The sequence below is a fragment of the Mustela nigripes genome, chromosome 13 (assembly GCF_022355385.1).
Source record: "Mustela nigripes isolate SB6536 chromosome 13, MUSNIG.SB6536, whole genome shotgun sequence".
Taxonomy (NCBI): domain Eukaryota; kingdom Metazoa; phylum Chordata; class Mammalia; order Carnivora; family Mustelidae; genus Mustela; species Mustela nigripes.
In genome coordinates, this window is record NC_081569.1 from 30187047 (window position 1) to 30202965 (window position 15919).

Below are 15919 nucleotides of genomic sequence, written 5' to 3' on the forward strand. Positions count from 1 at the left end.
GCAGACTTTGGCCCACGGTATCCGTGTAGGATAGTGCCCTGCACAGCCACTCCTGGTCTCTCCAGGCCATAAGCCATTTGCTGTGTGACCTTGGGCAAGTCCCTTCCCATCCTGAGAGGAAGGAGGGCGTTAAACCTCCAGTGCCCCTCCAGCTGGCACCTGCTCTGAGCACCAGGATTCTCAGTCCCGTCTCCTGGGGAGTTTCTAAAAAATACCCACAGCCTGGCCCCGTCCCCAGAGAGTCAGACTTCATCAGCAGGCCTTGGGCATGGGTTATTTTTAAAAAACTCCCTGGTGATTATCATGTGCAGCCAACGTTCAAAGCTACCGTTCGTGACTCTACCTTCTTACCCTGCCCACAGCCTCCTGCAACCCAACTCCCTCATTTCCAGTTGCTAATCTTTCCCCTGCTATAGGCTCACTAGACCCAGGTTCTCTAGAGACAGTGTGGCTCTTAGTGCTTCTGTTCACTCCCAGGGAGTGCGGCCAATAGCCTGCATGTGGCAGGTTAGACCTTGGCATGGAACTTATCCGCTCTCCACCTCCGTCCTCCCCCACCTGGGTCACCTCACCCAGTCCCTGGGATAGGGACTGGTCACCCCTATCCCTCCTCTTCCACACTCACAGGGTGGCCTCATTCTAGCCTCCCAGGCTTTACTGCTGCCATTCTGTGCCTGGTGGAGAGGCACAATGACCCCTCTTTGGCCTTATGCTCACCTCTGCACCCCACGTCCTTGTACCCCCAGAGCCCAGCTCAGCCCCTGTCCCACAGAAGGAGTGGCCAGAGCAGCCTGGACTTGGTTTCTAAAACCAGACATGGTCACAAGTATGGCTCTGATTTAGCCTTCTCTAAGCTTCTGAGGCAGGATTAGGGAAGTGGGAAAGGTCCCCTGCATGCTCTTCTTCATTTTTTTTTTTTTTTAAGATTTTATTTATTTATTTATTTGACCAACAGATCACAAGTAGGCAGAGAGACAGGCAGAGAGAGGAGAAGGGAAGCAAGCTCCCCGCTGAGCAGAGAGCCCGATGTGGGACTTGATCCCAGGACCCTGAGATCGTGACCTGAGCTGAAGGCAGAGGCTTAACCTACTGAGTCACCCAGGTGCCCCCAAGTTGTCTTTTATTCTGGGTTTTGGTAAAATGAAAACACAGTTTTGTTCTTGGAGAGCTGTATCTCACACAGGCACCCTTTTTAAAAAAAAATTTAAATGTATATTTTTAAAATTTATTTGACAGACAAAGATTACAAGTAGGCAGAGAGGCAGTCAGAGAGAGGAGGAAGCAGGCTCCCCGCTGAGCAGAAAGCCTGATGCGGGGCTCGATCCCAAGACTCTGGGATCATGACCTGAGCCAAAGGCAGAGGCTTAAACCCACTGAGCCACCCAGGCACCCCCCACACAGGAGCCCTTATTGAAATCAGCTGTCTCGGGAACATAAACCCAAGCAGCACAGTACGTGAATTTCCTGCCTGGAAACGCTGGCTCTTCAGCCACACAGGAAGACTCTGGTGGAGAGACCGGGGCCCCACTCTTCAGCAACACACGCCTCCAGCACTCATACAGCGGCCGAGGGACTCCGAGCTAGCCCTGGCTGGGGACTGTCACTTGAGGGGAAGGAGACCAGATACTAATTGGGGTTGTAGTGCCTTTTGAGTGACGGTCACTGAGAGTGACAGGATGGGAGCAGGAAGGGGCAGCTGGGGAAGAGTGGGAGGGATGGTTATGCCTCCTCTTAGGGGCCAAGGTCACAGCAAAATCAGTGGATCCTTCAGTCCCTCTGAAAAGATGTAGCCACTGAGCAGGTGTGTGTGTGCGTTTGCACATACACATGCATGCAGATGTGCACACTCTCAGAGCAGATATGGGGCACCTGGTCAACCCTGGCCTCTCTGTGGGTTCAGCCCCTTCTGGCCAATCCTTTGTCTGCCCTGAGGGCACCCTCTGAGCATGAGCAGGCTGGGCAGGGGCACTGTCTGGGAAGTGTGGGCGGCACAAGCTTTTGCCCCAGGGAGCGACTAGGCTGCCTGGGCTGGGGAACAGGGGGCGTTCTCTGGAGAGACTGACGAAGGCCAAAGAAAAGAGTTTAGTCTGAGGATGCATTCCAGGCTGAGATATGAAAGTGTGCTTATGAGGCTTTGAAACCAGGAGGGGAATGGCCTGCAAGCCAGAGTCCTGGGCTGTGTCCATCCACAGACCGCAGGGGAATCCGTGGATGAACCACTGAATGCAGGATCATGATGTTGGGCATAAGAGGGAAAATGGCAGTGTGTGTGCAAAGCCCTGTGGTCAGGGCCTCTTCTCAAGACCTGGTCCAGGGTTGATACTCATTCAGTTTGGCTAGGAGGCTCTCGAAGCTGTTTCCAGCATGACCCATGTGCCTCCAAGTGTGGAACCACAGTAGAACCTTTCATTTGTGGAAGAGTTTCCAACGGGTGCAGTGTCCCTGGTGTGCCTGCCCCCTCACTGGTCTCGCCATCTCCCTGCTCACCCACCAGACCTCTCTCACTGTTGGACATTCCTCTCTGCCCCTGCGTGTCCGCAGGAGACACACCGCGCACCACAAACTGACTCCAGAGGCTGTTTCCTGTGTAGCTGTATTAGCTACCCCCTCACCCTAACGCCCGTTGGACCTCACGGCTGAAGCACCACCTCTGTCCTGACCATCGAGGGCATCTGTCCATTGAGAGAGTCCTCAGAGAAAGAAGTCCTTCAGTGGCTGAGGAACCTGGGGAAGAGGAGGGTGCCGGCAGGTTGAGGCAGACAGATGTTGGTCTGTTGCTCTCATTCCTCAGTCTGTCCAGCCAGTGACATCCTACTGAACCCCGGGGGGCCCAGCCCTGTGCCCGACCTGCTGGGATGGACGCAGGGCATGAGGGAGGCGGGCGGCGTGGTCGGGTGGCATAGCCTCCCTGGGAGGTGGGAGTTGCACATGCAAACGGCAAGGAAACCTTGCCAAGCCGCACCCATGGGCTGGTGGCAGAGAACGAGGCAGACACAAATTGTGACTCTGCAGCGGAATATCCTGCCATATGTCGGGGCTGGGCTCAGAAAATCAGAGAAGGCTTCTTGGAGGAGGAGGAGGAGGAAGGCAAATAATCCGAGCCACTTACATCCTTCTGGATGAGCTCAGCATACACCAAGCAGGCAGCAGAGATCAGCACGTCAGCATCAAGGTCAATGAGGTTGTTGCAGGCCTGTGCCAGGAGAGGAAGCCAGGAGGAAGCAGGTCTCCCTGGGTACAGGCGACTGCCTCCCACTTCCAGGGGAGAAAGTCACTGCTCCCAGCAGTAGCCGGGGCCACCTGATCTCTCCCCAACCAGCCTGGCACAATGCCGAATTTTCACCTCAGGAATGTGGTATTTGTGGGGAGATGGTAAGTGTCATTTTCATACGGGACTCTGAGGGGGTACCGGGGTTCCCCTGAAGGTCTCAGGAGCTTCTAAGGAGAACTTGTTTTATAATTGGGCTGTCTTCCTAGATTTTTTTTAATTTTTTATTTATTTTTTATTTTATTTTTTATTTTTCCCTAGATTTTTTAAAAACCTAGACTGCTTTTTAGCAATGTCAGAAAACTCTCGGTCTTTTGCCACAGGGGGACCCTAGGGCCCAGGGAGTTAACTGGGAGGCAGTAAACCTAGAGGCTGAAAAGCTTTCAAGGCCTCAGTGTCCTCCTTTGCTAAATTAGGGTGCTGCTGTGATGGTCACTGTCCCGCTGCATCCGGCTTGTCGTGAGACCAGCTCGGTGCTCAGGACAACCCAGTTCCTGCCACGGCCGGAGGGCTGGGATGGCATGGGAGGCGTGGGAGGTGTGGGGGTGGGGGAGGGGCTGGCCCGGCCCCAGGGTCCTCTCACCAGGAGAATGCCGTCGCTGGTCAGGCTCTCCTGCAGCACCTGCTCGCGCACCATCTGCAGCATGCTGTAAGCCACCAGCACCTGGAAGTTTCTGCAGGGTTTCCCTGTCAGCAGAACCTGCAGATGGCCCACGAGTCTCAGCCCGGGCTTCCCGGCCCTTTGGGCCCTGTGCCTACTGACCACAGACCTACCCGGGGTTGGCCATCCCTGGGCCTCACTGCTGACTCCCTCGCTCACTCAGGCAGGTGCTACCTCGGGGGATCCCAGGCATTGTGCTGGCTACTGGGGGACGCAGAGAAAAAGCCTCAGGTAATTCCTTAGCTAGAGGAGGAGAGGATGCGAGAGGAAAGGAGGGAAAGAGGAAGGGAGAGGGAAGGGGGAGGAGGAGGAGTGGAGCTTTGGCAAAGCGAAGGTTGACCAGTCAACAATCCAGAGGTGTCCCCAGGGGTCTGGGGGTGGCCGTGGACTTGGGCGTGGAAACCAGCAGGCCAGGAGGGAGGGGTAAGGCAGGTGGGAGTTGACTTGTGGGGCGCTGAATGCCAGGCGGAGTGTTGAGCTGGGCAGAGCAGAAGTGGGCAGTGGGTCTGTTCCCAAGGAGGTTCATGGGCCTATGGCCCGAAGGCCTGGGATCAAAGAATTGCACCTTTGACCTGTGCTCGGAGGGCCCCTCCTTCTCCAGGAGTGAGAGCTCACAGGGAGCCAGCACTCAAATGAAGGGGAAAGCAGAGGAAGGGGCAGCTGGGGACCTGGAACAGAGGGAGGCCTGCGGGGGTTAGAGTGGCAGGGAAGCCGGCCAGGCTTCCATCGCACAGGCTGAGAGCCCCTCCTTCTGCCCCCGCTGCCCTGAAGAAGGTCCTGGTAGGACAGGATGGACAGATGGACAGGCTGATGTTCTCGCCTCCTCCAACAAGGCCCCATAAACCCCAACCTGCTCAACTCCATCCCAAAGCAGCAATGAAGGGGAGGCAAGGAAACGGGCTTCCCCCCTGTTTGTTAAAGGGGTGGGGGTCTAACCCCTCCATCCAAAGAGGACTCACCTCCCAGAGCCTCCAGACATCCTCAAAGGACTTGAAGGCCCGCTGGAAGCAGAGGCAGAACCAGGGGAAGAGGGACTGCACGGCCCCTGCCCCCTTCCCTCCTGTGGAGAGAGAAGCGGGGTGTCAGCCCGGAAGACCCAGTGGGGGAAACCAGGGGTGGTGCACTGATAGGTCCAACAGCAGGGCTCGAGAACACCCCGGGGAAATACAAAATGCCTTCCTCTCACGTTGCCAGCTGTCCAGAGAATGTTTGGGGTGAATTTTCAACTGCCCGCGTTCCAACCCCACATCTAGACGAACCCTCCTACCGGGACCTGGAGAGAGGACCAAGGGCTCCAAGCTGCCGCGACAGGACTGGGGGCGGGGCCCTTCTCAGGCCCACCCTGTGGGTGGAGCTGTCCGTTTGCAGTGGGTTGGGGGTCGTCTACTCACTTAGGTGCTCCGCAAACACGGGGTCCAAGAAGTTGATCAGAGTGCTGAGCATATCCAGGTTCTTGCCAACTCCGATCTTGATAACACAGCTGTGCTCCTGAGAAAGATGGGTGGGAGCAAGGGCAACCGGATCTTTCTTGGCTTGAGGGCCGGCAGGGGGTCACCAGCGACTCAGTGCTGGAGGCCCTGTGTGTAGTTGGCTCCGGGCTGGGCTCGTGTCTGTATGAGCCTGGTTGTGTGTGCGCACGTCATGTCTGTGTCTCCGTGATCTGGGTGTGTAGGTGTACTCTTTTTTTCTTTCTTTCTTTCTTTCTTTTTTTTTTTTTTTTAAGTTTTTTTTTTTTTTTTTGACCGACAGAGATCACAAGTAGGCGGAGAGGCAGGCAGAGAGAGAGAGAGAGAGAGGGAGGAGGAAGCAGGCTCCCTGCTGAGCAGAGAGCCTGACTCGGGGCTGGATCCCAGGATTCTGGGATCATGACCTGAGCCGAAGGCAGAGGCTTTAACCCGCTGAGCCACACAGGTGCCCGGTTTGCTTTTTTATATATATGTGTATGCACCTACATGTGTGTCGGGGGTGGGGATCCAGGGATGTCTCAGGTGTGGCTCTCAACACAGCCAGCCTGGCTATGTGGACTGAACTAAGTGGGACCGGGAAGAGCATCAAGCCCATTGTTTAGGGGAGGGAGAAAGGGATGAGGTTTGATTCTGGACAGCTGCTCCCAGACCATGAGGAAGGGCTTTCCAAGGGAGGGTGTTCTGGAGAGAGCCACTTCAAAAGCCCTCAACCTGATCAATGTGGGGTCATCTGGGGAGTAGTCAGTCCCCTGGTGGGTCTGAACTGTGGGTCATATGAAAGGAGCAGTGAGAGAGAAGGCCACAGATAGTCCTTGAATGCCCAGCCAAGGTTACCGGAGCACAGCCCTGTTTGGGGGAGGGGGGGATGCCAGGAAGAAGCAGCTATCCCTGAGACTGGCCAGTTACACTCTTTCAAGGTTTGGTGAGAACTAGACCCAGAGCACCCTTCCAGCCCCCTCCTCAACTCCAATGCCTGCAACACACACAGCCCCCCTCCCCCAGTAAACTCACTGGGGTGAGTGTTGCCTGCCCAGGCTCCTCTGGGACCCAGAGGGCTGTTATGTGGCTGGAGGAAAGAGCCAGGGCTCCCATTGCTTGCCCGACCTCCGGGGGGGTGGGGGGTGTCTGGGGAGTGGCAGGGAGGTGGGCCCTGAGCTCAGGCCCAGCCCTCACCGTTTTCTGCAGGAAGAACTGGAAAAGCCAGAAGGTCTCATGGTCGTGTTCTGCCATCAGCTGGAAAAGCATCACCATCTCGTGGAAGCCCTGCTGGTACTCTGGGTGGAGGAGGGGAGACAGCGAGGACGGGTGAGCCCTGGCTTGGGCAGGGAAGGGGTTCCAGGAAGGAACCGAGAAGGGGGGCTGAGGGGAGGCTCAGCCCCACGGCCCACCTGCCTGGGTATTGCAGACATAACTCAGGAGCAAGATTTTCTCCAGTCTCTTCTTGTCGATAATGACGTTGCCTAGGTGGTCTTTGTCGTAGAGTTTCTGAATGTCATACGCTAGGTTGGGGACAAGAGACAGGTCAGCAGCACCAGATGGCCTCAGCAGAGGGGCCATGAATGAGTTTATTCCCCCAAAGGGCAGGGCCCAGGGCACCCTGGGGAGGGGATTGTGAAAATGACATCTGCCCACAAGGCTCTGCCCAGCACCATGCCTTGAGCTGCCTGACTTTGTCTTCACCTCCGAATCCTCTGCCAGGAATGTGCCCCCCCCCATCTCCACTCCCCTGGCCCCGTCCTTTGAAATCCAGTCTTGTTCAAGGCCAAAGGGGAGAGTTGAAGACAAAGCAGCAGGAACAGCATGCACTCAAGGGAATACGACACTAGGCATGTAGGAGCCTCTAGGAGACATGATGGGTGGACTAACCAGGGTTTAGCCAGCAGAATTCCAGAATTCAAGGCCTCTCCCAGGAATCGGGAAACCATCCGCCCCTGCATATGACTGAGGAGCAGGCAGGCATGGCCTCAGGCTCCCCTGCCCGACCCAGCCCTGTCCACCGGACTCTGCTCACCGATGGAATTCCGAGTTTCCATAAAGTCCCGGTGCAGGTTTTCCAGAAGGGGTTGGATCTTTTTATACATCTCGCATAAGGCCTCATAGTTCTTCCTGGGCAGACAGAACTGAGGCTGGAGGAGACAGCCTTCCCCTCACCAGTCAAGGGCAGTCTGAGCAGCACTCTCCACTGGGCTCTCCCCCTACCTGTGAAGCTTCCCTCATCTTGGTCTGTACCAGCCCTAACTATGCTATTCTGTGCTCATGTGCCCCCGGAAGACAGCATGAAGGCAGGTTCAGTCTTGTGGCCCTGGGGGTCTCACAGCTGTTCCTGATTTCTGGCTCCACAATTAATAACTGGGAGTTTGCAAAGAGGGTGAGGCCTTGGGGACATCATGATCCCTCTCTAAGACACAGTTTCCTCTTCTGTAGAATGGGGGTCATCCTGGCACCTTGGAGTCAGAAGGCCTGGATGAGACAGTGTTTAGTGTCCATCATTAGGACGTGCTTAGGTGCTGTAGGATGCTGGTGACCCTTCAGAGCCATGTCTACACCTTAACTACTAAATCCTGTAAATGTGAACTTACTCAAAAAAGGGCCTTTGGGGATGTAGTTAAGGATCTTGAGATGAGATCAATCTAGATTATCTCAGTGGACCCTAAATCCAGTGACAAGTGTCCTTCTAAGGACACGCAGAGACACAGAGACAGACAGAGGGGAGAGAAGAAGTCCGTGTGACCATGGAGGCAGAGATGGGAGGAGTCCCCAAAGCCACCAAAAACCTCAGAGGCAGGGGAGGACTCTCCCATAGAGCCTTCAGGGAGTGGGGCGCTGCTGGCACCTTGTTTTTGGGCTTCTGGACTCTAGAAGCGAGGGAATAGATTCCCACTGTTGCAAGACCCTATTTGTGGTACCTGGGACAGCAGCCTTGGAGAGCTAACACGGGCTCTTGTCAGAGCTCTCAAGCTTTCCAGGCCAGCCCTCAGTTCCCCGACTTCCCTGAATGGTTCTCCACTGGCCCTTTGTGCATGAATCTTCAGCTCAACTAGGCTGCTTAGGCCCTAAGGGAAGAAGGAACTGGGTGGTGGTGGGGACGAGGAGCTGTTGGGATTAAGCCCCTTCCGGGCCATCTGTGCAAGGCTGGTTGGAGCTGAGCAGCAGGAAGGTGCTGGCACCTCCAGTGTTCGTGCCCTGGGTCAGGAGCACAGGGGCGGTTTTGTCTCTTAGAATAAAAAATCCATTGGGGGGAAGAAGACTGCAATTGTCAGGCTGGGATGGGCACTGTCACCTACCCTCCCCTGACAGGGTCTGGAATGTTCTACCTCCTCGTACTGTCCACGGTGAGCCGCTCATCCTGGGAGCTCTGCCATGAGTAGTAGCCCGTGAGGAACTTCCAGGCTTCTGTCCTTACGAAGGGGTGCAGACCCTGGGGTGGTGGTGAGAGGTCAGGAGACCTCCAGATGCCTGCCAAGAGGGTGTCTCCAAATGCCACGCCTGCCCCTTGCCCACCTGTGCCCTCCAGTGCCAGGGCAAGGCCTTGGGGACCATACCCGTTCCAGGATGTTCACACAAATGAGGTCTCGTGACTTGGCCAATAGACCGTTCTCATCGAAGAAGCCATCCCATTCTGTCTTGTCAATGGGTGGTTTTCTCTTCGCCTGGCAAGGACAATCACTTCAGCCCTCTGTTAGGAACCTGTGGCTTTTCTTTTTAAGTTTGATTTTTTTCCCCCATCCTATCATCTGGAGTTTGCAATATGGATCAATTTCCCTGCCTCTGACTCACTTCTGGAAATCTATCCTAAAGAAATTACTGCAAAGTTACAGAAAAATGCTGAACACACAATAATTTTCATGGTGCATTACTTACCAAAAGGAAAAACCGCATGTGCTCTCACATGCAATAAGGGAATAGTTAAACTATAATTTATATGCTTAGTGGAATATTGTGAGGCATTAAAAAAATGGGGCTTACAGGGAATGAAAACCTGAAAACATTAAAATATTAATGGAAAAAAGCAGAATACAAAATTATACATTCAGTATCTAGCCTCTATCCTCTACGTGCTATACTCCCCATAGACCTATTACATATTATGAAAACTATGCCTTATATACTCTAATGTATAGTGCATTAATCACTAGGGCAATTCTGTTATGGAAAAAACTGAAAAAAAAAAAAAAACCAAAAAAACAAAACCCAACAAAAACAAAACCAACAACCAACCAAAAGCTAGAGTGATTATCTTGGAGAAATAGGGTCCTGTATCATCTTTTCCTTTTTCCTGTGTTTTCAAACTTTTCTGTAATAATGTTTCTGACTTTGATAGTAGAGAGATATAAAATAAGCATTAAACACTCCCATGAGCTAACTTTTGCCTTTCCTGGAAGAGTCAGGGAGTTCATCGTGAGAAATGGTTTCTGGTTTACATAAGAGAGGTGTGTGTGTGTGTGTGTGTGTGTGTGTGATGGGGGGAGGTGAGGACACTGCTTGGGAAGTAATTAAAAGTGCTCATAAGTGGAAGTGGTGATGCAACATGGGGGCTTAAGTGGGTAGGAGAAGAATCAATGAAACAAGATGGGATTGGGAGGGAGACAAACCATAAGTGACTCTTAATCTCACAAAACAAACTGAGGGTTGCTGGGGGGGGGGGGGGGGGGGGGGGGGGGGGGGGGTTATGGACATTGGGGAGGGTATGTGCTTCGGTGAGTGCTGTGAAGTGTGTAAACCTGGTGATTCACAGACCTGTACCCCTGGGGATAAAAATATATGTTTATAAAAAATAAAAAATTTTAAAAAATAAAATAAAAAATTAAAAAAAAATTAAAATTCAGTTAAAAAAAAAAAGTGCTCATAAGACAGTAACCAGGAGGTAAGAACTCCTGCCAGAATGGGGGAAGCTTCTTAGAGGAAGCCTTTATTGGAGAGAAGCTTATCTTGAAATGCCATTATTGCAGGCACGAGGACGGGCTGATGGACACAGCTTGGAGGGTGACTCGTCCTGTGTGATAGGCACACTCCCAACTCCCCAGGGATATATACAAGGATATACACCCGAACATGCCCTTGTGTGACTCAAATTGAATTTGCATAGGAGTCCCCTGAGAATCTTCCTAAAAAGCAGATTCTGATTCTGAGGGTCTGGGGTGGGGCTCAGGATGATGCGTTTCTAACAAGCTCCCAGGAGATTGCTGCTCTGCTGCTGCTGGTCCGAGGACCACGTGAGAGGAAGCTGTTAGAAGTCGCTTTAGTACTGGAAATTAAAAAAAAAAAAAATCAGAACCCATGGGCCAAGATTGGCGATCATTTCCACTAACGCCACATTTGATAGGCATGGATTGAGCCCCTTAGTAATGCCTCCAGGATCTATCTTCTGAACCAAAATAGGACACAGGGCCCCAAGAAGATACAAAAAAAACAAAACAAAAACAAAACAAACAAAAAACCCACCAACTCCACCCTCATTGTTGGCCTAACCTTGGGAAGCAGGTTCTGTCCTGACGTCATGCCCCAGTCGCATAGACACTGTTGTGTCTGCCATCATGTTCTCCCAACCTATATTCAGACTGTGACACTCAGCATGAACTGTGGCAGGAAGCAAGAGAGAGTAGGCAATGCTGGGCTGCGTCCTGGGGTCCTTAATCATGAAAGGGAACTTTGGCGGTGCATTTCCATAGAATTCTTAGTCAATTTATCAATTTCTACAGTAAAGGCAGCTGTGATTTTGAGGGGGACTGTGCTGAATTTATAGGTCAGTTTGGGGAGAGTTGACCATAATACTGAGCTTTCGGACCCATGAACATGGTGTATTTCTCCATCTGTTTAGGTCTTCTTTAATTTCTCAGCATTGTTTTGTAGGTATGTAGCTTTTTCATGTATTTTGTCAGATTTATTGCTAAATATTTTGGGTTGGGGGGATGTTGTTGTAAAAGGTGTTATTTTTAAACTTTCAACTTCCAATTGTTCATTGCTAGTATATAGAAATACATTTTTAAAAATTTTTTATTTTTTTTATTAACATATAATGTATTATTAGACCCAGGGGTACAGGTGTGAATCACCAGTTTTACACTTCACAGCTCTCACCATAGCACATACCTTCCCCAATGTCCATAACCCAACCTCCGTTCTCCATACCCCCTGCCCCCAGCAACCCTCAGTTTGTTTTGTGAGATTAAGAGTCTCTTATGGCTTGTCTCCCTCCTGACCCCATCCTGTTTCGTTTTACAATGGGTTTTTTATATATTGATCTCATATCCTGCCATGTTGTTAACCTCACTTATTAGTCTTAGTAGCTTTTGCAGTTTCCATGGGGATTTATTATAGAAGCCAACAATGAGCAAACTGCAATCCATGAGCCAAATCTGGCTTGCAACCTGTTTGTTTTTTTTAAATAAAGTTTTATTGGTACACAGCTGTGCCCATTCATTCGTGTATCATCTATGGCTGCCTTTACGCTAAAATAGCAGAGTGAAGAGGCCCCTGGGTGGCTCAGTCTGTTGTGCACCTGCCCTAAGCTCAAGTCATAATCCCGGAGTCCTGGGATCAAGCCCCACATTGGACTCCCTGCTCAGGGAAGGAGCCTGCTTCTCCCTCTTCCTTTGCCCCTCCCTCTGCTTGTGTTTTCTCTGTCTCTGTCTCTCTCTCTCTCAAATAAATAAATAAAAATCTTTAAAATAGCAGAGTTAAGTGGTTGCAACAGAGACATATGGCACAAAAAGACTAACATCTTCTGTATTTCTCTATTTAGGTCTTTTTAAATTTATCTCAGCATTATTTTGTAGGTATGTAGGCTGTTCATATATTTTGTCAGATTTATCCCTAAATATTTTTGGTTAGGGGGATGGTATTGTAAAAATTAATTAATTAATTAATTAATTAATTTATGAACTGGCTAGACCTTCCATTGTGGAGGTAAATAAACACGGTGAGAGCAGGTATCTTTGCTCTGTTCCCAGTCTTAGAGGAAAAGCATTCAGACTTTCATGACTCAGCATAATATTCACAGCAGGCTTTTTGTAGCTGCCCGCTATCAGGTTGAGGAAGCTCTGTTCCCCTGATGGTTTGCTGGGAGTTTTTAATCAGGAATGGCTATCGGGTTTTTTCAAACAATACTCTGCATCTGTTGAAATGATCGTACAGTTTTTGTTTCTTAGTTTGTTAATACGGTAAATTATGTTGCATGCTTCTGAATGTTAAATCAGCCTTGTATTGCTTGGACAAACCCCACTGGTGATATGTTATCTTTTTTATACATTATTGGAGACTATATGCTTAATTTTATTTTGGATCTTTGCATCAGTGTTCACGTGAGATATTGGTCTACAATTTTATCTTCTTGTAATGTCTTTGATTTGGTATCAAGGTCATACTGGCTTCATAGAAGAAGCAGGGATGGGTTCCCACTTTAAAATTTTCAAGCATAGTTTGTATTGAATAGGTAGCATTTCTTTCTTCAATATTTAATATAGCTCACAAGTGAAGACTCCGAGGCCTAGGGTGTTTTTTGTGAGAAGATTTTTTAACATTTTTTTTTTATTAAATTGAGGGATGGGAGTCAGAAGAAAAAATTTTTTTTTTTACTTAAAAAATTAGAGATTTAGAGGAACAGGGCATTTTCCTTCTAATTCGCTTTTAAAAATAAAAGCAGGTAATATAGGAAGCAACAAGGAATTCACAAAAGCATAAAGCACAAAAATGATAGAAACCCAAATAAATCAATTATGAAAATAAATGTATTATATTCTCTGATTTACAAAGCATTGATGATGTACCAGGCACTGTCCTCGGCACTTCGTACTTATCATTTAATCTTTGCAGCCACCTACGAGGTAGGTGCAGTTATTTATTTTTTCAAGATTTTATTTATTTATTTGAGAGACAGGGAGCACAAGCAGGGGGAGCAGGAGAGGGAGAAGCGGACTCCCCACCAAGCAGGGATCCTGACGTGGGGCTCAATCCCAGGGCCCTGAGATTGTGACCTGAGCAGAAAGCAGATGCCGCACGGACTGAGCCATGCAGGTGCCCCAGTAGGTGTGGTTATCACACTATTTTACTGATCAGGGAGCTGAGGCTGGGAGAGGGGGTTATTTAGTATATCAGAGGTCATACAGTGAATACCAGGGCTGAGATGTGAGTACAGAGCTGTTTGGCGCCAGAATCAGGGTGTTTAGCCTGGGGGGATATGTAGTCCCCGAGGTGCTGGATACTCTTCTTCAGCTCTGCAGTAGCTTTTCTTCTAGTCACTGATAGGTAGACCAGTTGTGAAAGTCTCCCACCTTTACGGTGTTGTTTAACAACAGGTTAAAGTTCTCCACCAGCAAAAGCGACACCATGCCCATGTTTCCTCTAGAATAGCCTGGGTCAGAAGTAGGAGTCCTAAGTGGTTTAGTTTCTCTAGCATCTCCCTGCTATGAGAGGGCTTGGCTGCAAGCATATATCACCCTACCCTCTTCTATTCTGAATCATTGTGTTAAGGATTTTCTCTAATATTTCATTTTTAAATTTTAAAAAATGATTTATTTATTTGAGAGTGAGTGAGAGAGAGAGAGAGCACACAGAGGGAAAGGAAGAAGCTTGCTTCCCACTGAGCAGGGAGCCTGACTCTGGGCTCCATCGCAGGACCCTGGTATCATGACTTGAGCCAAAGGCAGATGCTTAACCGACTGAGCAACCCAGGTGCCCCCTCTAATATTTTTAGTAAAATAGGAAAGCGACTGGAGGATAAGGCAAGCTTTCTAGGAGGGCTTCTGATGCTGTATTGTTCTGAAAACTCATAGCAACAGAGTCCCCACTGTAGGAAGGGTCACTGGCTGCTTATGGTTCTCAACCTCTTCTACTCGGGTTCCCTTGAGGGACAAGATATAACCCCAACAGTAAGAGTGACTCATCATGTCAGTGCCCTCTCACCCAGGGGAGGGCAGGGTGGCCAAGCAGGGAAGGAGTATTCAAATTGGGGTGGAGGAGGCATACGTGCCACTTGAAATTTACCAGGGTGATTATTACCAGCCCAGGTATGGGGGTGTATCATCAGTATAGCATAGTGATTAAATGAATGGTTTAAAACAATGGTTCTCAAAGTTAACTGCACATCAGACTCACTTGGAGCCCTTGTTAAAACACAAATCACTGGACCTCACCCTGGGAATTTCTGGTTCGGGACACCTGGGGATCAAGAGCCTGCATTACAAGTTTCCCGTTGATGTTAATGGGGCAGTTTGGGGCACCAGATTTTGAGAGTCACTGATTTGGAAGATGGACTCCACAGTCTGGGTCTAAATACCAGTTCTGCCACTTACCAGCTGACCTTAGGCAAGTTGCTTTGTCTCTGTGCCCCAACTTTCTCATAAAACGAAGATAATAGAATCATCTACTTCATATAGGTTTACGTTGAGAATAAATGACTACAGATAAAGCCTCCAGAACAGTTGTGGTACATACTAAAGGCTATGTGACTGTTCGTTATTTTATTATTATCACTCTGTAAGTTCAGAGAAATGAGTAAAGATATAAAGAAAATCCAAATCAAGACCTGGTGACCTTTATTTGCAATAAAGCCATAACGTTTAAAACTCAGGGAGAGGGCACCTGGGTGGCTCAGTTGGTTGAGCGACTGCCTTGGGCTCAGGTTATGATCCCGGACTTCCAGGATCGAGTCCCGCATCAGGCTCCCAGCTCCTTGGGGAGTCTGCTTCTCCCTCTGACCTTCTCTTCGCTCATGCTCTCTCTCACTCATTAAAAAAAAAAAAAAAAAAAAAAAAAAAAACTCAGGGAGAGAGGTATCCATTTTGCCTCTCTGCTTTCTTATGTATTAATCATTAGGATTAATGAAACTTGAGATTGGTTATGGTCATTATAATTAGTTTTTATGATTTTGAAAAATACACCGTGTGGAGAACTTTTATGACTGAGACTGACTTTTAATGAAAAGATCTATCTTGTTGAGTGGGCTTGAAACCACGTGTTAACAAAGGCGTTACTGCCACCTGGTGGCAGCATACCAAAATTGTTGGCAAAAACACCAAGGAAAATTTATCAGCATCTCCGTGATTGAACTTGCAAATCTAGAAGTCATTAAAGTTAGACCGTGACATATGGGGAGAGGTAACTGGCTTAGAAAGAAGGGTGAAAGGGAGGAAAGGGACCTGTTTTTTTCAGTCCTGATGTAAGATCAAGGTACAACTTACCCTGCTCAACCTTGTAGGCCAGATCAGAGTTCTAGCCCTTCCCATCCCACTGAGGAAAGCCACATGCAAACTGAACACATACCAGGATGAAGGAGGCTGACCACCTGGCAGAGAGGCTGTTTTCGGGAGAAAGGGTGGTCATGGACCCTGCTGGACGTCTTCAAAGCAGCTTCTGACCAGAGCTCACTGGAGCCCTAAATGATGCTTATTTAGCAGGGGAAAGTGATCTTCCTTTTAGGGAATGAATTTCATTCCCAGGAGGAACTTAGCCTCTCCCTGACCTCCTATAGCTGAACAGAGGAAGGCAGTGTGTGTCACAATGCCCCCTGGAACCCTCATCACAATG

General features: G+C 49.6%; 1 protein-coding gene across 2 annotated transcripts; it reads right to left on the bottom strand.

Annotated features, from left to right (window-relative positions):
- Positions 1-2691: 2691 nt before the first annotated feature.
- On the bottom strand, positions 2692-15715 carry TBC1D21 (TBC1 domain family member 21). 2 transcript variants are annotated; one of them, XM_059418503.1, is made up of 11 exons: positions 15656-15715; positions 8938-9045; positions 8710-8813; positions 7407-7501; positions 6784-6894; positions 6569-6669; positions 5321-5417; positions 4889-4989; positions 3852-3968; positions 3110-3193; positions 2692-2724 (listed from the first exon to the last, which is right to left on the bottom strand). In XM_059418503.1, exons 1-11 carry the CDS (start codon positions 15713-15715, stop codon positions 2692-2694), a joined length of 1011 nt encoding a protein of 336 aa, XP_059274486.1. The 2 variants fall into 2 exon arrangements, with proteins under 2 accessions (XP_059274486.1, XP_059274487.1); XM_059418504.1 differs by lacking the exon at positions 8938-9045.
- Between the last annotated feature and the right edge of the window lie 204 nt (positions 15716-15919).